General features: G+C 39.7%; 1 protein-coding gene and 1 long non-coding RNA gene across 3 annotated transcripts; one reads left to right on the top strand and one right to left on the bottom strand.

Annotated features, from left to right (window-relative positions):
• Nucleotides 1-244: 244 nt before the first annotated feature.
• LOC131329204 (uncharacterized) lies at nucleotides 245-1,877 on the bottom strand. Its single transcript, XR_009200689.1, has 2 exons — nucleotides 879-1,877; nucleotides 245-574 (listed from the first exon to the last, which is right to left on the bottom strand). It is a non-coding gene; the product is annotated as an uncharacterized LOC131329204 (long non-coding RNA).
• Nucleotides 1,878-17,085: 15,208 nt separating this feature from the next.
• Nucleotides 17,086-24,811, top strand: LOC131329205 (uncharacterized). 2 transcript variants are annotated; one of them, XM_058362291.1, is made up of 6 exons: nucleotides 17,086-17,200; nucleotides 21,081-21,277; nucleotides 21,350-21,526; nucleotides 22,647-22,745; nucleotides 23,168-23,410; nucleotides 24,225-24,811. In XM_058362291.1, the coding sequence occupies exons 2-6, from the start codon at nucleotides 21,203-21,205 to the stop codon at nucleotides 24,471-24,473; spliced, it is 843 nt and encodes a 280-aa protein (XP_058218274.1). In that variant the 5' UTR covers nucleotides 17,086-17,200; nucleotides 21,081-21,202; the 3' UTR covers nucleotides 24,474-24,811. The 2 variants fall into 2 exon arrangements, with proteins under 2 accessions (XP_058218274.1, XP_058218273.1); XM_058362290.1 differs by lacking the exon at nucleotides 17,086-17,200 and adding an exon at nucleotides 19,767-19,914 and having other exon boundaries at nucleotides 21,184-21,277.
• The last annotated feature ends 379 nt before the right edge of the window (nucleotides 24,812-25,190 follow it).

The raw sequence follows: 25,190 nt of genomic DNA on the forward strand, positions 1-25,190 counted from the left end.
AAATACGTAAGTTTGGTTCCCTAGGTTAACCAAAGGTAGGTTTTGAAAAAATTTCGGCAGAGTCTCCCCTATTTTTGGTCCTAACCCGATGTCTCGTGTCTCAGTCAATACAACTAGAATAACAACAAGAATAGCATCAAGTTACACACAAGCCCACGCCGGGCATTTCCCATTCTAAATCACCATTCACAAGTCAAATAAATAAGTAGGGTCATTCTCATATTAATTATCATTCACGTGCAAATAAATAAGAGTACATTCTCCTCTCTAATGGTTTAAACCTCATTTGCAAAACAAAAATAGATTACATTCCAGTATTTCAATTGTAGGACAAATAGACCTAGTAATTACATCTCCATTTTATTTGCTATCAAAGGATTCTACTCTTCTTTGCCACCAAATGATTTAGCATCTTTGTTTGAGTTGCGTACAGACCATTCTAATGGATCTTCAATTCTCCATGATGCTGAGCACAACTTGGGACTTAATTGCTTGACCATTGCCTCGGTTCTTCACCACTTGTAGTATGTTATCCTTCCTTGGTTCACACCTTCACTTAGTTTGGTAGAAAGACCTATTGATGATCAATGCGGCAAGTAAGAGTTGATGCTATCATGGATCTTAGATCTTCATCTGTCAAAGTCTTCATCGAATATCCAAAAAAACATACATTCTGCAGCCCCATGAAAAGCAAAAGTAAGGCATGGGATGGATAATTTGTAATCCGAAATGTCTAGCCCTCTAATACTTGAAAAGACAATGGTCATTTGATTCATTATGAACAATGACGCAACGATTTGCCAAATGCTAATAAAAAAGTGACTGCAGATTAATTGACTGAACATTGTAATACCTACAAAACTGTCTACGAAGTCTACCTCGGGGTCAGAACTTTCTCCATGTAGCGCAGTTGTCTTTAGTGCCCCTTCATGCTGTGAACTTGTGTCTTTCAGTCCCTTAGCTGAGTCTGTAGTTCAACCAATCACGATATATGCCAAATCAGTGTATTTGAGTGAGAAACTATAATGACGAAACAATCAAAAAGAATACTTTTATAGGAAAACATAACACTCGAGCACCATATGGATGTTTCATTGTCGTTTTCCGAAGTTGTTTCAATTTCTAAATAAAATGAAAAGCACAGATCAATAAAGATTTGTAGTAAGATTCGGATGATTTTCTTGTGAACTAAGACAGTAAATGGAAACCAAACTTACCTAATAACTAAGAACACTTTCCCGCTGTGTTCCCTACTCATTTTACCAATGTTACAACATAGTTTTCACAATTATCGAATTAAACCACCCATCACCATAATCATGCAATTGTCCAGGGGCCACCAGTTTAATAGGAACAAAAACAAACTGCAATTGTCCAACCTTGCATTACATTAATAATCATGCATTTCTCAAATCAAACTATAGGACAATGATACCAAAAACAGAAATTAGTAGAAAGCAAAAATTGTCCAACTCCGACAAGAACTAATTAGGAAGAACTAAAAATTGCAAAGGAAGCATACAGAGGTGAATCATTAAGCAAATTAAGTGCCACCACAACCAAGTTACACAATCACATAAAGTTTTCATTCTTTCCCTTAAACCTGAAATTGAAATGCCAAGTTTATATAATTACCGGATTAATACCTAGGTAATTGGGCTGGTTTCCCCTATTGTGCAAATGAGCTAAACCCATGTGGGTGGAGAGGGTATCAAATCCCTATTGGATTTCGATTTGTGTGACGATACAGGAAAGAGAAATTAGACAAAGGAAGAGAAGCATGAAAAAGAGAGCGAGAGACCTTGGCGATGGGATTTGTCGTCGGTGCTCGTGGTGTCGCGATTTTCGCGAAGGGTTGGTCGCCGGAGGTGCAGCCGATGGTGGTTGTGGTAGACAGTGGTGGTGGGAGTCACCAGTGGTGGTGGGTGTCGCCGGTGGTCCTTCTCCTCCTCCTCTTCTCTCTCTTCGTTGGTTTTCCAGACGGGGGGTTTGGGGCAATGTTCTGAATACCGTACCGGTCAGGGTACCGATTTTCCTACTGGTATGGTACGTACCGGTACCGGTCAAATATCGGGTACCGTTTCGGATTTAGCGCTATTACCACTATATATAGTTATAAATTTATATTTTTCCCATGTCTTCCCATTTTTTATAACATAAACTTTCATTTAGACAACACAAATTACACTCTCATTATATAAGCTCCATAAATATCAAAATTTGAAAGTTCATAATTTATTTAAAAAAGAAATTTTAAGCTCGCATAAATATAAAGGAAACAAAATCCTTTACTGACTCATCTCCCCACTCTTTTTGCTCCACGTGTAAGTTGTAGTAAACAAAAGGGTAGTTTGGTCCTTGTCCATTTTAGGGTTTCAACCTTTTTAGAGGAGTAACTTTTTACCAGCAGTTCCCACTTCCCTCCCCTCCTTTGCTGCTGCTGCTGCTTCTCCTCTCTCTCTCACGGCAAACCCATGTATGAATATATTGTACATCTCTCTCTCCCTCCCTCCCTCCCTCCCTTCGTCTTATTCTCTCTTTGGTGGCGATTTGAATGAGAGGGCCAGAGGGGTTTGTAAATCCCAGTCAGAGTCATGCCAAACGGTATCGGACGAAATAGCCGGTCCCTCCATCTCGTTCGAGATTGGCCGAATTTTTCGGTACTCGCTGGTAGGAACCGGTATTGTAGCCGAGACAGTATTAGAGATCCAAAGTACCGGTTTCACCCAAATCCAGTACGTATCGGCCGGTACGGAATGGGATTAACAACTCTCGTTTGAGGGAAATGGTCTGGTTTGGGGGAAAATTAGGATTTCAGCGGGAATCTTTTTTTTTTTGTACCTGCTGACGTGGGGGCCACCGCCACGTCAGCGTCGGGAAAGAAATCGGGGAAAAGGGTTGGTAAGTGTAGACTTATTGGATTGGAAAAGTCAACCACACTCCCATGTTTACTACGTACAAAACTCATATCCCCTCCGTCCCAATTTAAGGGCTTATTTCGAACTCAGAGAAAATTATCAAAAAAAAAAAAAAAAAACCTTAAAGAAAAGAAAAGGAAAATAGGGAGAAAAATTCTTCTTTGTTTTGTTATTTTCTTTTTTTTTCCTCTCAAATCAAACAAGAAAAAATTATTTTCCCTTCTTTTCCATGGGATCCAAATAAAGTAAATGTTTCCTGCGGTTTTCCGTACATTTTTAAATCCCCCAAAAATATATTTTACATATAATTTTTTAATTTTTTTACACCAAATTGAAGTACTACTTTAATTTGCCACATTACAATACAATAATGCTAGGTACGTACATGTATGAGATTGAATGAAAGAGTATAAAAATAGTCTTTTCTAAAAGACATGATCGTTGGACCTTTTGAATATATATGCTTCTCACTAACTAACCGTGTTAGGCAGTTCGCTAGTGTTATAGTATATGGAATGGACTATGTTGTATATTAAATGTAGAAAGGCTATGCCTTGCATTAGTGAGTTGTTTAATAATGGTATTATGAGAGTAACCAAAGTATGATAATGGTTGATGTGGTTTAATGCGCCCCTAAAGTTAATTTCGTTGAACGTGATACAAGTATCGTATGGTCCAAGTGGGAGAATGTAAGAGTATTTCTATTATTGGTGCACATTACAAAATCGGCACATATGGTAATTATATATTGACGAGATTATGAGTCATCTTTTTTCCTAAGAAATTATGTGATTAGTCAAATTGATGGAGTCGTTTCCTAGAATCGTACTTTAATTGAAAGTAGAATAATCATTTTATTAGAAAACAAGTCCTCTCTTTATTTTACCTATAAAAGAGCACATAGTCTACCATCAAATTAAGACACTAAATTGCTAGAAAAGAGGTCAAGAGAGAAACCTTTTCTATTAGGGTTTGCAGATATTATTGGTAAAATTCTCGGATCAAGAAAGATTATGGCAATAAATTTGAGTGTGCTTCCTCATATGTTTAATTTATGCGTTATGTTATAGATGAGAGAACATGATAGTTCAATTCTAGTTCTTGGATTTAATGGACTTGTTAATTATTTAACAGCACGATATATTATTTAACATGTTTGTGTTATAATATTATGTAAATCTGTGTTCCAGAATTGGAGGAAGTTTACTCCACCTCCTTCGTGCACACATGGTTCCTTTTTTTTTTTTTGAAACGGAAAAAATTTATTAAAGAAATTTGATAGAGTACATCAAGTGGAAAGAGGGGAGGGAATCCAACTAAAGATTGGAAAAAGGGCCGAGACCCGAACACCTGAAACGGGCCAAGCGCGAACACCTATGGGCAAAGCCCAAAAACATCCTGAGAGCCTCAACATGCTTAGATTTAAACAAATAAAGCTCAAAAAATCTAAATGGCCTAAAAAGCCTAGGTACGAAAATTCAGCCCAAACCCAAAAAAAGTAGGCCTATAGACAACATAGGCCATGCCCAGCCAAGAGGCCCGAAAACTGCCCAAACCCTAACACCAAAACCAAACTCAAACTCAAACTCTAATCTACAACCACCGCCCCCACTAATCGCCGACCGAACCATCCGATCAACCAACCACCACCCACCACCTTCTCTCTTTTCTAAAATCGCCTCTTGACCTCCTGAAGTTAGGGTTCCACCGGGGGGAGGACCCGCCTCCCCCAAGGCTTCCATTCTTGATCCCCTCTCCCTTTTCTTCTACAGATTGGAATCCTCCGATTTCACCTCCATTGTTTGCCATTTTCCCCTTTGTTTCGCCTTTTCTTTGTCTGCCAGATACCCGCCGGTTTCCATCTTTTGGGGTTACCGGTTGGCTTAACCGCGAGGTGCATTTGATGAGCACCCAATATTGTAGATATTTGGTACGACTAGTCCCGCTTTATGTTGTTTTATCTTGCGTTTATTTAGCTTTTATAGCGATATTGCACGTAAGGTAGGTTTTTGTGTGTTTCAGGTAATTCGTGCAAATAGGCGCGTTTGAACGCTAAGGAATGCTCCAAGTGTTTCCAAATATCCGAAGACCCTGTCGGCTCCTTAAAATCTGTCTAAGTATGAAAAATTGACTTTCTGGAAAAGTATTGATTTTCGAGATAAAAAATGGCGGTAATTGATCCTTGAATTTTTCAAACAGTAACTACAAAGTTACAAGGTTTTATTTAAAGAGCAAGGTCATGTTTTGATCCATTTTCTCTTGAGAAAAATGTGCAATTTTCTATTTTGTACTAAAAGTGGGGGTTGACATTTTGATTTAATTGAAATCTTGAAATTCTGGTAATGCCATTGTTTCCAAATGGGGGGTACTTTCTTATTTCATTAAATAAATTAAAGTAAAGAAAAAGTAAAAGAAAGGTTTAAAATGTAGTCTTTACGAAAGGTTTAAAATGTAGTCTTTACTTAAGTTTAGAAAATGAAAATAAGATGCTGAAGAGCTGTGAAGTATTAGGAGCTGTTTGCTGAAGCTGAAGCCTCAACCTGGAATCTGCAGTTTTGCAGATTGTTATCGATACCTTTGCTTATGGTATCGATAACATTGGTCTCCTGCAGATATTTTTACTACTTTTTGGACTTTCCATTTATGGAATACTTGCCACTTTTGGCAAGTTCAGGGATATTTTGTGGAGAGAAAATGCTGAGTTGTATAAATACTCATCTCTCTCCCTCTTAGGAAAGGCTAGCACTTATTAACTTTAGTTTTTTCTCTATTAAAGTAGTTTAAGTTGTTTGTTAATTTTCCAAGTATTAATGTTGTAGCTATTAGTTGGTTCTTCATATAAATTAAGTTTATTTCTGTTTTTATCAGTTAATCATGTTTTTCAATTCTAGCATGCTTTCTAATCTTTTCATTATGTGTGAGTGGTCTATTAGGCTTGGCCATGGGGGAATAACACCTTGTGATTTAAGTTAATTTTGCTCTTCTCAACTTAAGACTTGAGGTTTGGTTTGTAAATGTGCGTAGTTCACCCTTTTATGTAACAAAACTTGCCGATGTTAATCTTCAGTGATCATGTGTTTGCTCACACGGTTTCGAGAGCTATGTCTCGGTTCGTGTTTGCCAAAAGAACCAAAAAACTTGCTCGCTTTTCAAACTATGCTTCTAGTTCATGACCTTGATATTTAGTTTGAATTCAAGTCTTGGCGTTGTTAATCTCCGGTGATCATGTGCTTGCACACATGGTTCCGGGAGCGATGTCACGCCTTGTGTTTACCTTGTTATTTAAACTCTATATCAAGTCTAACCATTTTCATAGCTAAATCTTCCGGTTGATAGCTTATACTGTGCGATTCAACCGTGTTTTCGTTGAGAATTGTTAGATGGCTTAAGTTATGGGCGTTAGCAACTCCATTGCCTTGCCGTTTTTAATTCTTAGTTCAAACTCATTTTCTAGTCTTTTTCATAAGGGCAATTCTCACCTTTCAAAGGAAAGCTAAAAGTTGGCCTTACATCTACAATCCGAACAAGCTATATTCGAGCTCCCTGTGGATCGACTCGGACTTCCTCGCAATACTATGCAAATCTTTAGTTGTAGTCCGGTTAATAAATAATTGAATTTGACGGCCGTTTGGTAAACTTCAACGACTACCAAAAGGGTCCATCATCATTGTGGAGGCAGATGAGGCGAGTTGGTGAGGTTTTCCTACCATATTTCACTCTTGGGTGTATACAATTTTTAGTTAATGGCAAGTGGAAGTCTTTGGCTGACTGGGTGGTGGCCGTGCACACAAGCTTCGAAGGGTGACTTCTCGGTGGTGGTGATCGACGACGTATCGAGATCTGGTTCTCAGATTTCCTGGTTGTTTGTGAGATTTGAATCGACGGCGCTCAGCAATCGTCTCTTGGGGTCCGAGAATGAGAGGGGCTCATGGCGGCGGGAGCCATTGTCAAAAGGTCTGGTGGTGATGCAGTTTGTGGCTAGGTGTGGTGGTCAATTATGGTGTCGTGGTCGTTTGGTTGGTCTGGAATGGTGGTCAGTGGCGTGGTGGTGCTTTTGGCAGTGTCTGATCTATTTTGGTTTAGGGTTTGGTTTGGGGCTTGGACCGATTTAATTTTCGGCCCTTTGGTGTTTAGCTGTAATTTTCTTATCTGGGCTTTTCGGCCTTTGCTTTTATCTATTTTTACTTGTTTGATTTAGATATTTTAGACCCATGGCTGTTTCGGGCTTGACCCGTTTCTCGAGCTTTGCCCCTTAGGTGTTTGGGCTTAGGCCCTTTAGGTGTTGTCCAATTTTTGGTTGGATCCCTTTCCCCTCTCCCCCCACTTGACGTACCCTTATCAAGTTTTTTAATAAATTTTTGCTGTTTCAAAAAAATATACTTCTTCCATCCCACTTTCTTGTGTCTATTTCATTTTATGGACGTCTCAAAAATTGTCTATATTTCTTAATTTATACTCCCTCTGTCCCTAAATAAGTGTCCGACGCGCAAAACTAGGCCTTCAAAAAGATGCATTTGTTTCTTTAAAAAAATCAAAAAAATTTTCACAAATCAATTGATAGCAATGATTTCTATTAGATTGTGGAAAAAAATAAAATTTTTTAATGAAAAACATGCATATTTTGTAAGGCCTAGTTTTGCGAGCCGGACACTTATTTAGGGACGGAGGGAGTAATATTTTATATATTCAATATGGATTTCGTTTGATAAATCTCAATTAATTCTTTTAAACAAAGTTTTTGAAATCATAGAAAATATTATAGATTGTGAGATATAGACAATTTTTTATGAGGTGCCAAAAAGGAAATAGATACAACAAAGTGGGACAGAGGGATTATATATTTAAATACCAAACGATAAGTAAAGGAGTAGGGAAGAGAGAAATCAAATACGAAGATTTATAGTGGTTCGGTTTGCAACTTCACGGCCACTCGACTCCCTAAGTATCTTATTCGAAAATTGATGCACTATCTCCAATAGTTGTTACAACCTTCTAGTTTTGTGGTCCTAGAAAACCTTTACAATGAACGATCTATCCCCAAATTTTTTTTTTTGATCCGCAATCTATCCCCAATTGCTCAAACTATTTTTGACTCCGGTGTTAGTCATACGGTCATACCTAACCCAACTTATTTTAACTTCGGTGCTAGTAACACCTAACCTTCAAGTGATTTTCTCTAAAATCACTCACAAAAAGATAAACTCTCACAAGGGTATGAATAAGGGTTTACAATCTCTTTTATAAATTTTGGCTCAAGAACAACACTCAAACTATGAGAATATTCAAGATGTAAGCTTGGAGTTGAATACACAATTTTTGGACTACAGATCTTGCAGAAATATTTTCTTCAATGGTTCTCTCTCACTTTTTTCTTCTTCTTGATTTTCTTTATAATCAGTCAATTAAGTGTTAGTTACGAGAGGCTCCTCCATCCTTTCCTTTCTTGTTTGCCTCTATATTCCTTCATAAATTGTCTTGAAGCAAGATGCATCTTCGCATAATTAAATATAGCCATTTGAAAGAGAAACATTTGACCTTTATCTCTCTCCTTTTTTCTTAATCTCTCTCCTTTTTTCTTTACTATTTACTCTTAGAGATAGGATCTTGATGTAGAGTCTTTCCTTATGTAGCTGTTTCTCCACAAAAAGTGCAAAAACCGAATGGCTTGGAATCACGGGCGTGCCAGGACTGGATTGCAGTCCAAACTGTATTTCAAGGCCTTCGTGCCTTAAAAATCTGACTTCTTTCAAACGATGGTGCTAAGCCCAAAGGGTAAGGCCTCGTGATGGTTCGTTGTTCGCCTTTGCTGGATAAGGACTTAAATATTTCCTAACCGTTGTTAGAAAATGGTTAAAAGAAAAGGAAAGGACTGAAAGGTAATGAAGGAACGAAAACAAACTTTATTAATCGGTTAACAAAGTTTGGGTACAAGGAAATAAAATGACATAAAATCTAGTCCGTGCTAGATTGAATGGCAAAATAAAGACAATTGAAAGATAAATTGGGTAAGCCGTGGGCTTGATTGGTCGTGGACCATGGCCAAGGCCTTCAGAACTGTGATTTATAGGAGCTACAGGCCTTGAGCTGCTTCAAAATGCTCCAATGCAAGGCTGCCACATGGCCTTCTATTAGAGGCTTGAGCTTGAGCAGCTTCAAAATGCTCCAATGAGGGGCTGCTCTCTGAACAAAACGTGCCTTTTACTCCAAGAAAAGGGCAAAGGCCTGAAAAATCCTTCTTTTCTGCATAAAACTTTGAAAAAGGGCAAAGAAAATTTCAGTTTCTGCAGTATCCAGGCCATTCTGGGCCCACCACAGCTGCAGACCAATACTTCACCAGGCCTTTCTTATCATTTTATTGGACCTTGCATACTTGTGGGCCCTCTAAATCCTCTGAGGTTCATCTTTCACGGAAGAAGGATCCAGAAACAAAGGATTAACCAGACCTGGATGAGCAGCTTGTGAGCAGCTTGCTTAGGTCTGCATGAATCATTCACCAACGGTCTGCATGAATCATTCACCAACAGCTCCAAGGGCTGCATGTGCGCCACCTGTCTCTGGCCTTGCTTCATGCTGAAGAATGGGGTCCCACCAGTTCAGACCTTGAGCTGCTTGTGAACAGCTTACCTAGACCTGCCTATCAGGAATATTCTAGGCCTTTGAGCTGCTTGTGAGCAGCTTAAGGCCTTTGAGCTCCTTGTGAGCTACTTGTGAGCAGCTTAAGGCCTTTGAGCTACTTATAAGCAGCTTAAGGCCTTTGAGCTGCTTGTGAGCAGCTTAAGGCCCCCTCATTGCTCATTAAAGGCTTTAACGATGCTCTTAAAGCAGTGGGCCTTTCATCAATTGGGCCTGAACTTGTAAGCCTTCTGAGCCCAAACCTGGTGAGAAAACCAAGGCTTCTACCGATTTGGGCCCATTTCTTAGGCCTTTGTTACTTCTAGGAATTTGGATTAGGCCTGGACGAAATACTCAGGCCTGGTGGCCTGATTCAAGCCTTAGGCCTTTGACTGATTTAGGCCTATATGGAAGGCCCATCATTTCTTAAGAACCGGCCCTAATTCGTGGGCAACTTGTCGTAAGGTCTTTCAAGGCTAGGGCCTCAACCCTCGAGGCTACCTTTTAACCCGTAAATCCATTTCCTGATTTTTGGCCAAAAATGGGTGTAAACATTGCCCCCCCACGCCTTGATTTTGTTCAAAAATTTGAGGCATGTAAAAGTTCCATTTTGGCCTCTCTGTAGCTGTATCGCATTAAGACCTCCTGCAAGGCCTTCCTCTTTTACATCGCCTTCCCTGATGGAAAGTTGGTGCTCCTTGGCCATGGCCTCGTTTGACAGAATAAAAACCATGTTGCAAGTCTCCGAAAAGCCTTGAGTGGGCCTAAATTCCTTAGTCAAGGGATTCAGGACTTACTTGCCCCCCGAGGCCGACTCACTGCCTAAGCTTGGGCCAGAAGTAGTGGCCATGCGATCAGACCTTTGAAGGATTCTTACATGGCATGGAGGCTCAGTTGGAACCTCTTCCACGGTTCCACCATTCTTTCTTTGGGCTTGCATTCTCTTCTTGGCCTGGAAACCTCATCTCCCTCCGAACATGAAAGGCTCCTTTGCACAGGCATCTTTTCCTTGCCCTTTCCACTGCTTATGAACTCCACCGCCTCGTGAAAGTCCATCTCCGCGGCACCTTGCTTCAAAGCTTCCAGGTCTTCTAAGGGATTTTCCTTCGGCACATTTCCAGGCCTGTTTCCTCTTGAGCTCTCCTGGCAACCTGCCTAAATCTTTGGTAACGTCGCTTCTGTGATTTGGATAAAGGTGGCCTTACAGCAAGGAACTTAGGATGCTCTACCCTGAACCACTCGTTTGGTGGAGTGTTTTTAGGCTTCACAATCCTAGGCCTCCTCTCTGCCGAGGAAAAGGCCTCAAATTCACAGTTGTGTCTCGTATCACTGGCTTGGCGTGACTGGAGGTGAGAAAAAATGGATGGACGCAGGTGAGTTTCCTGCCATTGGTCAGGCCTATCCTCATGAGGCCTTACCACGATGCTCTTCAACTGTGGTCTAGTTGGCTCGATTGTCTGTCCACATTCGTTACAGACCAGGGAGCACCTTGGTTGGAAGACCTTCTTAACCTCTGACGCAGGCCTTCTCCAGCGCGACGACCGCTGTTCAGTCTTATTCATGGGATGAGGCTTTCTGCCCTCCTCTTTAGAAGATGGGTCCTCATGCACAGGCCTCTGTGCTTGACAAAATGGTTCTCCTAGGCAGATCTTAGGTCTTGGAGAACTCCTAGGCATGCCCCTCATATTGAAGGATACCATATTGGTACTCAGGCCTGATGGAAATGGATTTGCATCCACTCCCATGGCCTTCTTGTTTTTGGGTTCAAACTTAAACTCTCCACGTTCGATCTTGTCCTGAATATCATCCGGGAAGACAATGCAATTGTTGGTGGTGTGACTCCACGAATTGTGATATTTGCAATATTCTCTGCCCTTCATTTCTTCCGGTGAAGGGAACTTATGGCCTGGGTGGAGTTTTACCAGCTTGTCCACCATGAGCTGATCGAATATCGCCTCAGCTCTCGTGACATCGAACGTGTAAACCCTGTTTGACTTGCCCGTTGATGCCGCAAGGTCTGTTTTCTCCAACCTGCCAGTCTCTAAGAAGTAGGGCTTCTTATTGATCAGCTTCGCAACAGCTACCTCTGCTTCATACTTGGGCTCTATCGTGGCCACTGCATAGTTTGGGTCCCTATAATAGGTTCCCTTCGAGGCGGCCATACGGTCTTGCTCTTGCCTTAAGATCCGCTCATACCTTGCTGCCTTGGCAGATAGCTCGAAGAGATCTCTGAACTCCGTCTCGAAAAACTTCTTCTTCAACTCGAAGCCCAAACCATTCAAGGCCAAGCGCACGTACTCTCTTTCAGGCAGGGAGACCTTGCACTTAAATCTAGCCTTCTTGAAACGGGCCAGATAGGTTTCTACTCCTTCATTTGGCAATTGGTAAAGGCCTGAAAGGTCTGCCATCGTGACCTCTGGCTCTACCCTGTAGAACTGTTGGTGGAAGGTCTCTTCCATTTGTTTCCAGGTCTGAATGGAATTAGGAGGCAAATTAATGTACCAAGTGAAGGCAGTGGTAGTCAAGGAGTTGGGAAACAGCCTCAACTTCCACTCGTCTTTAGTCCCCGCCTCTCCACATTGGACTAGGAACCGGGCCACGTGCTCCACAGTTGATTCTTTGGCATCCTCACCAGAAAATGTGTGGAACTCAGGTACTTGGAAGCCTTTTGGGAATTGCAGTTGGTCGACCTCGTCTAAGTGGGGCTTAGTATACATAGGCCTTCCCATAGGCCTAAATTCTGGTCCCAACTCCTTTTGAAGCAACGCTATGATCTGGTCTCTGTCGGAAACTTGCTCCAGAGGAGGCGGCCTTTCCTGCTCGACGTGGGCTAGTTGCTGCTGGCCTTGCCATGCCCCCCGAGCATCGGCATTTGGTGCCACATGGGGATTATGGCCTCCCATTGGAGGAGGACCCCAGTCTTGGTTCCCGATGTGAGGTCGAGGAGTGGAGTTTCCCCCTAGCATGAAACGTCTCTCCAAATTTTCAACAGGCCTTTGCTGGTTTTGGCTTGTTGGGTCTTGAGCTGGATGGTGCATTCCATAGTGAGCCGAGCCACCACAAGAACTAGAGGCCTGAAACCCAAATGGTGTTGGTGACGGGTAGCCCATAGGGGGCTGGCGTCCAGAGAGACCATTAAACAACCCAAGATGAGGCATCACCGGTGTTCGTGGGGAAAGGTCGGGAAGGCCTTTCTGCTTCCTTTCCTCCTTCATCATCTCCACCAAGTCACTCATGGTTGCGGACATTGCGTTCACGTTGGTCATGAGTGACCCCATGGAGGCTGCAAGGTGCATGTTTGAATCTCGAATTTCCGCCATTGCTGAACCAACATATTGGGAAATTTCTTGTGACATCTCACGGTTGGCCTCTAGCATATAATTTCATACACTGCCCATAGACTCGTTTAGGTCTTGGACGCTGAGGAGAGGCTGTTCAAGGCCTCTGCCTAGATCTTCATGAGTTGCTTGTTGAACACTTAGATCCTCCTGAGAATTAGAGCTTGAAACGCCTTTCTGAGTTTTTTTCTTTGCCATGATCACCCTTTAACGACTAGGGTCCCATCGGGCGTGCCAAATGTTCTCCACAAAAAGTGCAAAAACCGAATGGCTTGGAATCGCGGGCGTGCCAGGACTGGATTGCAGTCCAAACTGTATTTCAAGGCTTTCGTGCCTTAAAAATCTGACTTCTTTCAAACGATGGTGCTAGGCCCAAAGGGTAAGGCCTCGTGATGGTTCGTTGTTCGCCTTTGCTGGATAAGGACTTAAATATTTCCTAACCGTTGTTAGAAAATGGTTAAAAGAAAAGGAAAGGACTGAAAGGTAATGAAGGAACGAAAACAAACTTTATTAATCGGTTAACAAAGTTTGGGTACAAGAAAATAAAATGACATAAAATCTAGTCCGTGCTAGATTGAACGGCAAAATAAAGACAATTGAAAGATAAATTGGGTAAGCCGTGGGCTTGATTGGTCGTGGACCATGGCCAAGGCCTTCAGAACTGTGATTTATAGGAGCTACAGGCCTTGAGCTGCTTCAAAATGCTCCAATGCAAGGCTGCCACATGGCCTTCTATTAGAGGCTTGAGCTTGAGCAGCTTCAAAATGCTCCAATGAGGGGCTGCTCTCTGAACAAAACGTGCCTTTTACTCCAAGAAAAGGGCAAAGGCCTGAAAAATCTTTCTTTTCTGCATAAAACTTTGAAAAAGGGCAAAGAAAATTTCAGTTTCTGCAGTATCCAGGCCATTCTGGGCCCACCACAGCTGCAGACCAATACTTCACCAGGCCTTTCTTATCATTTTATTGGACCTTGCATACTTGTGGGCCTTCTAAATCCTCTGAGGTTCATCTTTCACGGAAGAAGGATCCAGAAACAAAGGATTAACCAGACCTGGATGAGCTGCTTGTGAGCAGCTTGCTTAGGTTTGCATGAATCATTCACCAACAGCTCCAAGGGCTGCATGTGCGCCACCTGTCTCTGGCCTTGCTTCATGCTGAAGAATGGGGTCCCACCAGTTCAGACCTTGAGCTGCTTGTGAACAGCTTACCTAGACCTGCCTATCAGAAATATTCTAGGCCTTTGAGCTGCTTGTGAGTAGCTTAAGACCTTTGAGCTACTTGTGAGCAACTTAAGGCCTTTGAGCTGCTTGTGAGCTGCTTGTGAGCAGCTTAAGGCCTTTGAGCTACTTGTAAGCAGCTTAAGGCCCCCTCATTGCTCATTAAAGGCTTTAACGATGCTCTTAAAGCAGTGGGCCTTTCATCAATTGGGCCTGAACTTGTTGGTAAATTATGGGCCTTTGCCCAATGTAAGCCTTCTGAGCCCAAGCCTGGTGAGAAAACCAAGGCTTCTACCGATTTGGGCCCATTTCTTAGGCCTTTGTTACTTCTAGGAATTTGGGTTAGGCCTAGACGAAATACTCAGGCCTGGTGGACTGATTCAAGCCTTAGGCCTTTGACTGATTTAGGCCTATATGGAAGGTCCATCATTTCTTAAAAACCGGCCCTAATTCGTGGGCAACTGGTCGTAAGGTCTTTCAAGGCTAGGGTCTCGACCATCGAGACTACCTTTTAACCCGTAAATCCATTTCCTGATTTTTGTCCAAAAATGGGTGTAAACAGTAGCTCAATCAAAACCTACAAAAATAAATATTTATTCAAATCAATACCAAATATTATAAAATTAATAATATTTCTCTTCCATAAAATATACTGTACTTTGTTAATAAAGTATTCTAAGGAAACCTTTGAACTAACACGTGGCTTTAGGACCACTTGCTGGGTCCTTGGACAAGGGTCGTGACAATTCGTTTATGTGACCAATGTGGAAGAAAAGACTTTCCTCCTCTAACCCATGTTCAAACGAGCATTTTGTGAGAATTTTATTCATGCTTAGATGATTTTTATTAAATATTTGGAAAAATGACGGCCAATGACATATTTTGATAATTAATACCTGCCAAGGACATGCTGAGATCATTTGTTAATGAACAAAATGTTATTAACGGACATTAATTAACAAAACATGTTCTTAGCCGTCATTTTTCCTAAATATTTGTGTAGTTCTAGTCTACATATATACCAAAGAAAAGAGAAAGCAAAGCCACTTGGTTCCACCTAAATTGATGTGTGGACCCAACTTGCATTTCAAATAAAACGTACTCTATAATTAACAAGTCCTATTTAACCCATTTTCTCTAACATGATCAGTGGTTTTCATGATAAAGACCTCTGCAATTGCCATAATAATATCGCTGATGAGGAGTCATGATGGCTGGTCCTAAAGCGATCCATTTTGGAAGAATGTAGGAAAAATTTCTGTTATAAACCTTCAATTTTAAGTGAAAATTCAATTTGGTCCTCTATTTTTAATATTTGGGACAAGCAAATACTTTTATTTTTTAATTGGTTCTATTGTCAACCCTCTATTGCCTTTCGTTTATTTTTTGGACAAAAAATACACACATGTTTTGCATGTGAGCTACTGGGAGGGGTATATATGCCCATACCCTCTTCCCTTCAAGAAATTATTTTGTAAACCATTACTCCACCTCTCCCAGGTGATCATGTAATATCTCTTCCCACTCAAAATACGACACATGGAATAACTCCCACTAATAATTTCTCTCTCTCATACACTTAGGATCTTCTTCCCAAAATCCATCCCACGACAACACCAACGCCCACTGTTGCAATCGTCCCCTCCGATCGCCGGCAGCCGAAAATCTGCGAGAATGATTATCCAGCGCTTAGAGCACTTCTTCTTCCTTTGACTGTTCAATTTCTTGTTTGATTAATTTTGTTTAAATTATCAAAATACAAAAAAGAGATGGAGACTTTTTGAAGTAAAAAAAAAAAAAAAGAGGGGTTAAAAATCTCCCTATCTCTGCAACCTTAAATCCCCTAAAAGTTTCTCTCGCGAGTTCTGTATTCAGTTCATGCAATCAGATTTCAATCTCTCAGCATATATTCTCGAAATCACGTCTAAATAAATTAACATGATACTCCCTCCGTCCCATAATATTTGTCCGGTCCGCAAAACGGAGACGTAAAAATAATACTATTTTTGTAAGAAAAGTTGAAAAAAAATTCAACAATTTACTAGATCTCGACAAGTTCTTTTAACTTATGAAAAAAATTTAAATTTTTTCTTGAAAGAAATGAATTATTTTGTAGTCTTCGTTTCGCGGACCGGACAAATATTATGGGATGGAGGGAGTATATACATAGGTTGGGTTAATTGGTGGGTTTTACTTTGATGTGGAAATGGAGATGTCGAGTAATGTGTAAGTGATTAGAGTTTGTGTGGACCGAATTCAATGGAATTGGTTGGTGTGGAGCACAATAGTGATATGGGTATTGGTGGTAATGCAAAATCGGTTGAAATGTCAGAGCTTTTGGCTGAAGAGGTGGAGGATGGCCAAATATGGGCGAAGAAGAGAGGAACAGGAGGGAGGAAGGGGTGGGTGAGGGGAGGAGAGAGAGACTAGGGTTTTGAGGGAGAAGAGAAATGGCAAATTTACTCCTGAAAAATGGTCACGTGCTGGGCACGTGACTAATTTTCCATTTAAAAAACTAATGCCATCCAACTAAGGGTCGAAAATGGAACTATTTGTTTGTCCAAATTAAAATGTAAATGACCAAATTGAAGGAATATAAGAGAAATTTTCCCGAGAATATAATCTAAGATTATCGTGGAGTGTTGTAGGTACGTAATAATATGTAAGGTGAGCAACTAAAGTTACTTGTTAGTCAGTGGAGAGCGATCAACAAATTATCTACATACAGGTCCAAGAGGAGTCTCCTTCTGTTGAGAGAATTATTGTTGTTTGCTTCCAGGAAAGCAGGAATCACAATTCACATGACGCCTTAGTTATTTTGTCTGTTTTCTTTCTTTCTTTCTTTCGGATGTATGGGTCTTGGCGTTTTGCATTTCGCATTTCCACATTCACATTATTGGAGTTGGAGATCCCCACATGCATTAATTCTGGAAAGTACTATTCTACTACTACTACTACTACTATTTTGTACTTAAGCACACACTCTTTTTTTGACAATACTAATAAATTCAGTTTCTGTGGTTTTCTTGGCTCCTAGAACATCTGTCTTTCCCTGCTTTCTGAACCAGTCAAAGCTTCAAGCCTTCGTTCAGCATTACACAGCTTTATCGGGTTAGGTGTGCTCTCTCTCTCTCTCTCTCTCTCTCTCTCTCTCTCTCCAGTGAGAGAACGCATCTGACAAAATCATTTATTGAGTCCGTTAGAAGTTGCCTCTGGGTGTGGGTACTGGTCGTCGGTGTTTCATTTATGTTTATTGGATTCTTTCCGATTTTGTGGTTGTGAAGTTATAAAAACTGTACGTAGTGGGAGTAAATTTTGACGCCAACGTGGGTGTTTCCCATATTAAATCCAACGCTCCTACATACGTGACTAGGACTTCTGTCAAATACTTTGGCAAAGTGTTTGACCCGGCCATTTATATACATGAACATGAATATATTTTCTTATATATATGTATAAGTTTCCAAAAAAAAAAAAAAAACCCATGAAAGAAGCAAATACTTTGGCAAAGTGTTGAATATTAATCTTATGTTTGTGGTTTGATAAAAAATAAAAATAATAACATGTACTCCCTTTGTCCCTAAATAAATGTCCGGTCCGCAAATCTAGGCCTTTAAAAACATACATTTTTCTTGTTCAAATAATTTGAAAAAAATATCTTGGAAAAAATACCTTGGCCCTGAAGGAATTTTTTTCAAATTTTTTGAACAAAAAGAATGCATCTTTTTAAAGACCTAGGTTTGCGGGCCGGACATTTATTTAGGGACGAAAGAGAGTATTTATTTTCTTATATACATGTATAAGTTTCCAAGCTTTAATTGAACTCCCTACTAGATCCTGAATTTTTTTTTATTAGTACTAGATCTCGATGTTAGTGGACCGTAGTACTTAATTTTCAGAAATTAGTCGAGGTGTGCGTGAGTTAATTCATACGAGTTGTAAAAAAATAAGCGCAGGGAAAAAAATTCCTCTAGCTAGCTAGTTGCTTTTACTTTGCAGAAGGTTTATAATGGAGTAGTACTATTTACCAGGATGTTTTTATCAAAATTTGTCACCTTTGGCTTTATGTGGCTTCTGCACGGGAGGGTTTAATATGATTATTGATTCTTAAGATGTGGTCGATTCCATACAGATACATGGCGAGAGTAAAAACATTTTATTGGCAAAAGTAATACGTATAATTTAATAGGAAGAAGTAGCAATTTATTAATATGATTATTGATTCTTAATTAAGATGGCGAGGGTAAAGTTAATTTGCATAAGAGGTGAATAAAGTAGTAAAAGAAGCCCGCGTAACATAAATGGTTCCTATTTATAACTTTCTTTCCGGATCTTGGATTTGTGGTAGGTATTGGGGATGATACAAAAGAGTAAAAAGTTTATAAATCTATACATTTGATATGGGTGAACATAAGATGTTCTAGACGGAAAATAGTTTGGGATAAAAAAAGAGAGATGGAAAATACAAAAAAAGAATATTGAATGATCGCATTAATAAAAAGGAAAAAAATATTGGCTGTACAGCTTGGGTTCAAGTTCCAAAAGAGTTGAAAGCAAATTTTATGTTTACAAAAAAAATAGCGATGGTGGTGGCAGCAGGGGTATCAAATGACATTACATGAATTGATTGTAGCGGCCAGTGGGAATCGTACGTAAGGCACGGACATGAATTGGGGCATGGATCATGAATTTTCTAAAACAAATTGATGCCAAAGCATTTAAAGCGGTCTTAGAAAAGTATTATTTCTATTCCAGAAAAATCGGACGAATTCGCATTCCAAAAAATTAAACAAAAAATTGGACGAACTGATTAAACACTTTTCAACACCTATCGAACTAACATTTTACACACAGACAATTAGAAAATTATTTTCTATGAAATGAATGTGTGGAGTGGAGGTGTGCCGCTTAGATGGATTCTGTACATTTTCGGTACCCTAGTCGATCTGTAGGGCTATTCCCTCGTTACCAAAAATAAATAAATTTATATCTTGCCGGAAATTACTTCACAAATCAAATTTGAGTCGTACACACAGCCCACAGGCTAGAGCTTGGACTGCTTTGTTTTTTGACAACATAGCAGCCGGAGGTATCTCGACATCCAAATGAGACTAATTCACTGAGGGACGGACGGAAAATAGTTAGAAACACCATTGGATGCACGCACCGATGAGACTATCCGCATAGATCGACTTTTCACCTCCCGACTTGTTGGCTTATTCACCGGGAAATCGAACTCACACCGATCTGGACGATTGGACTTGCTTTGTTTAAGGGCCAAAATAATAAATTTAATTATGTCAACGTAAACTTTGGGCACTGATGCCAATAGTGAGTGGCCAATTACTTTTCCAATGGCCGGTCGTCTGATTTGTGTGGTGATTCTACAGAAGTAGGAAAAGAGAAACACCCTAATAGTGGACTGGAGTAGTACTATTCTTTTCTCATTTGATGATGATCGATGATTAAGGTGATGACCGATGGTCCGATAAAAAAGGACAAAAAGGTTGGGGGTGATCGATGGGATGGGTGCCCGTATCGTATTTAAGATGTAAACCCCATACCGTATTCAATGGTACGGACACCCAATTGGTGACTAGATAGGCAAACTAATTATTACTAACTCTTTGTAGTAGTACTATCTATTTATATATATATATTCCACATGAGAACATGTACACTTTATTTATGCATCAGTTGAAGACAACCTCCCTCCCTCCCTTCTCTCTCTCCGTCGAATAGTATTAAAACTAAGCCTTCATGCTGTGAAACTAATTAATAAGGCATCACTCTAATATCATAGTGCTGGCTCATTGCTGGAAATTATAAGGTAAGTCCGATCTGAGTGCCTTTATTCTTCCTCATGGTTTCGAATCTTTCATCGATATGGATAGATCATAGGAAACAGAGAGATTGATCTGTTCTCTGGCTTGATGTTTGAAATACCAGAATTTGGAGTGGCATAGGAGTGTATCTATCTTAATTCCTGCTGCAAGTATTTACTATGTAGCTAGACACTCATTTGAGAAAACCGTATTCTCCCATTGGTTTATGGTTTCCAATTGCTAATTAATTAACATCGTGTCCAATTTACACACACACACCCACACCCACACATCCCATGAGGGATGATGCAGTGCAGTTGCCTGTCGTCCAGTTAAGTTAGTGGCGTTACCTCGATGGTGGGATAAGAAGGGGCTACCTCAACTCTGTCCCCGTTTCCGCTAGCTATATTTTTTACTTACAAATTTCTAGCCTTGTGCTGTTCATCTCCACTATACTTTTTCATCCTAACTTCTAGCCTTTAGGTCGAACAATACCCCATCTTTTCCATTTAGTCCAGTGGAAATAACTTGTCTATTTGGTAAGCTCTAAAAGTTTTCTGACTTTTAGTTTAGTGTATGGAAACTACCCCTCAATGAGAGTAGACCATTCTGAATGGGACGCAGGGGCTCTGCTGTCCATGGGAGGCAGCAGCCCCTACCCACCCCTCAAAACGGCAGTGCTTTGGAGGAAAAGCACTTGCTCTTTTTATTTTGTAATCTTATGACGCAGACATGTGATTATAAGAGTCTTAGAGACAAAATTTAATTATTTCTCTTTAGAATAATATGATCATAATTATAAAATCACGTATTTGCTCCACATGGTCCTAAATAAAGAGCAGATACTTAATTATGAGAGACCTAGAGACAAAAAATAATTATGACTCTTTAGAATAATATGACCAGAATAATAAGATCTTTGCATCGGTTAAAATTGATTGAAAATTTGAGCACTTAATTTTTTCTAGATTTTTTATATATTAAAAAATATGATTTAAAAATTAAGTGCTCTAATTTTGAATCTATTTGAACCGATGTGAAGATCTTATTATTTTGATCATATTATTCTAAAAAGACATAATTAAAATTTATTTTTAGAACTATCGTAATTAAGTTTCTGCTCCATAAGATTGCAAATAAGAATAACAAGGTTTTTTCTTCCTCTCAAAAGGTTGCCGTTCAAGGGCTGGGTAGGGGCTGTTGCCTCTCATGGACAGCTGAGCCCCGCGTCACACAAGAATTGGTGGCTGATATCTTATTTTTCTTCCCTCCAGGAAGACTACTTCAGAAGCTATGAGTGCAGATACCGCAAAATGCACTTCAAATGCCTGTGAAAACCCTTTGATATCTGCAGAACAGCGCGAAAAGGTTCATTTTTCATTCTTTCTTTTTCCAAGCTGTTGAGGAAAACTAATATCTTTTTTCCCCATATTTTGGCAGATTGATGAGGTTAGAAGGTTGGTTGGGACATTCCCAGATAAGTTGACCACATTTTCTTCTGATGCATCCATCTCAAGGTACTTAACGGTACAGAACTGGAATGTCAAGAAGGCAACTAAATCGATCAAGGAAACATTGAAATGGCGACTGGAATACAAACCAGAAGCGATCAAATGGGTAACCATTTCTTTAACTTTTATTTTTCATATTTGTCGAAAACAGTGACTACAAATTACTGCATGTGAATTTCTGGTATGCTTAGTACTAGTAGGTACTGGACTAACTTTCTTCCGTTAGGCTTTCGTGTTCCAAAGATGGTTCTGGCCTATCTCCTCCTACTGGAATTTGTAGAGCTTTGCTTAGGTGCTATGAAGCACTGACATCTCTAGAGGTCGAAGTATCCCAGTGTCGGACACGGGGACACGGCGGGGACACCCCGGGGACACGTAATCCCATAATTTAATATAAATTTTTTAGGGGGACACGGCTGGAGACACTGTTGGGGACACGGTAGGGGCCAAACTGTAATTTTTGAGGGGTCAAACTGTAAATTTTTTAAAAATTTGGGGCCAAATTGTAATTTTTTAAAAATTCTTGGGTGTCAAACTATAATTAATTAATTAATTAATTAATTAATTATATAAATAAATAAATAAATAAATAAATAAATATACACGTGGTGTGTCCCCCGCCGTGTCCGTGTTCTCATTTTTTTTAGAATTCCCGTGTCCCCGCGTCGTGTCCGTGTCGGTATCCGTGTCGGTGCATCATAGCTTAGGTGTGCTGGTTGGGTGATCGTTTAAACTGAAATACGTCATTTCACTAATGTTTTGGAAGCATTTTGAAAGAGAAAAGGAAATTGCACATACAAGAAATAGTTAGAAACACGAACCATGACTTATCCAAGAAAATGTGATACTAAAGATTTATAGAGTCCTTAAAAGGAACACGTGTAACCTCAAAAAGTAAACGTTGTTACCAAATGAAAATTGTCGAATATGGTCTAACAAATTTGTAATCTAGATTGACACAACTTTTGGTCAGCTATATTTCTTGTTTTTTATGTGTTTCTATGTTGTCTTTTGATGAAAAACGCTGGAATCCATCATTCCATTGATGTTTTTGCGATGGAAACAAATAACAATTTTCTCAATTACGAGTTACGACACTCAAGTTTCTACGTTGTTGCAGTGATTATGTTCTATGATCCAGGTCTAGCATTGACAGCGTGTACACTATAGGTATCATACATGTGTATAAATTAGTAAGTCATATAGTTTCACTTGTTATTGTGCAGGACGAGGTTGCTGGAGAGGCAGCAACAGGAAAAATGTACAGGTCGAACTATAGAGACAAGCGCGGGAGACCTGTTATTGTCATGAGACCAAGTCGTCAGGTTTCATCTGAAACTTGCTTTTTTCTTTGCATTTGTAGTATTTCAAATTTCCAACTACATTTTTAGTCGTCAGAAGGATTGACACTCAGCGATATTACCTGCGTTGTTAGGCAAAATGTTCTTGGTGGGAAAAAAAACGTGAATGAAACATCCCACAGTATTGAATTCGGTCCATGACTCTAAACACATAGCAAGAATTCTTGGTCACGCCCAATTTGGGAGAACAGAATCTTACCTCCTGTCTTTTTCCTCATTTATGCCTCAAATAAATGTAACATTTTTTGAAGCTCAAAGTAGTTTGAATGGTTGCTTCTATTTTAGACTCGATACATATTTTAGTGATTCTGTACATAAGCTAACTCTGTGGCAGTTGGGATCAATTGCTGTTGTCAAGATTCAAGTTTGTGTGCTTTTTACAGCAGAATTCAAAGTTTGTTCCAGAACAAATAAGGTACTTGGTGTATTGCATGGAGAATGCCATTTTGAATCTGCCAGAAAAGCAGGAGGAAATGGTTTGGCTGGTTGACTTCGGTGGTTCCAATTCGTCCAACATCTCATTTAAATCGACCCGAGAAACGGCATACGTTCTGCAAGTCTATTATCCCGGGAGGCTGGGTCTTGCAATACTATACAACCCACCCAAGTTCTTTGAACCATTCTGGAAGGTATAACCTTTATTTACCCTATTTCCGTGATTCTTTTTCATTGTACCATAGGAACTTTTACGGTTTTATCCATACCTGATGTTTTTGGGGCAGAGTTACATCAACCCTAACCTTACCTGACATTTTTTTTTATATTTTCCCTAACCCGGCTCGTTACCCAAAAATTTGATAAAAATCCGCCTCGGTTGGGGGCGGGGTGGATTGCCATCCCTACAGCTGATATGATACCCCTGGGTTACGAAAGTAGTGTTTGAAAGATAAACCAAACAAGTACGATCATACACAGTGGAAATTAGGAATGTACTCACCTCTAGCCATTATTGTTGAAGTTGAACACTGAACACACAATCTCTAGATTTAGGTGCCTTTTAACCTACGCGTGACTTTGAGTGTCTAGATTGATGGATATCATAGGCTTTATAAAATGCTAGGTTAGAGACATTTTATCTCCTTAAGACCTTCTAGTTTCCTTCCATCAAAGAAACCAATAAATTAAAGTAGTACAACGATGGAAGTGGGGAAGCCAAGAGCTTCTTGACCACCACTATAAATCTATAATGAAAGTGGGCACTATTATTTTTCACCACGAGGTAAGTGGGCCACTGTATTTTCTTACAGTATTTCCGATAAGATTGAAATTGGGATGAGAAAGTTCATTTGGTATTGCATAAGTATTTACTAACTTAATAATTGTACAAAATAAGGTTTGATTTTTTTATAGCCTATCTAGTAAAAAGATGACGAGTTCTTTTGACAGCGCTGATAGGTTCTTTTGTACTGGTGTTTTGCTTGAAATTAAAAAATGTGATTGCAGGTGGCAAAGCTCTTTTTAGAGCCCAAGACAACCAACAAAGTGAAGTTTGTTTACTCAGAGGATCCTAATACCCTGAAAATAATGGAGGAAGAATTTGACGTGGACCTGCTGGAGTCTGCATTTGGTGGTAAAGATAATGCAGATTTTGACTTTGACAAATATTCTGAGAGGATGAGAGAAGACGATAAGAGGATGCAGTCCCAATGGGAAGGAGGCAATATTGCTTGTGAGGCACCCCATCAACCTTAATTCCCTCACAAGTTCTATGAATTCCAAGTCTTGGAAGCAAAAGAAGATAAATCATCATCTTATTAAGGAGGTGTTTATTTGCATATTTATCCCAGGGTTAATCTTACCGACACAATTGAAAGAAGATATAAATCATCATCTCATTAAGGTGTTTATTTCTTTTTTATATACTACCATGAATACTACCGACGCAATTGTAATGTGCAATTGCATAAAACAGGGGTGGTTTGGTAAAAGGCTAGTCTTCTTTGGTTGTCAGCTTCTGTAGTTGTTCATAGAATGGAATTGTCAAATGAACTTCAATGGCTATATATATATATTTGATCCTCTCTTACCCAGATGAATTTTGCAATCCAAAAAGGGTTGCTTATTAGACAACGCTATTTACACTGGCAAATAAAGATTGACACCAGCATCTGCATGAGACCTCATCTAACATCTCTGAATACGCCTGCCTAAATTTTTTTGTTACTAGTGATTTTTCATATATTTTTTTGGTTTTAACTTCTGATCAGTTTGTTCTGACAAAAAAACATGAATCATCTTAATTCGAAAAAGAAGATTACTACCAACAATTATCTTTTTTCACTTTCCTAGTTGCTATCATCAAGACATAAAAAAACAGTGTTTTAAAAGGCCCAAGTCGCATCGAAGCGCAGCCTTAGCCATGAAGCGCGAAACGAGGCACGAGCTCAGAGAAGTGAAGTGCACGTTAGA

This window comes from Rhododendron vialii, chromosome 6a, assembly GCF_030253575.1.
Source record: "Rhododendron vialii isolate Sample 1 chromosome 6a, ASM3025357v1".
NCBI lineage: Eukaryota > Viridiplantae > Streptophyta > Magnoliopsida > Ericales > Ericaceae > Rhododendron > Rhododendron vialii.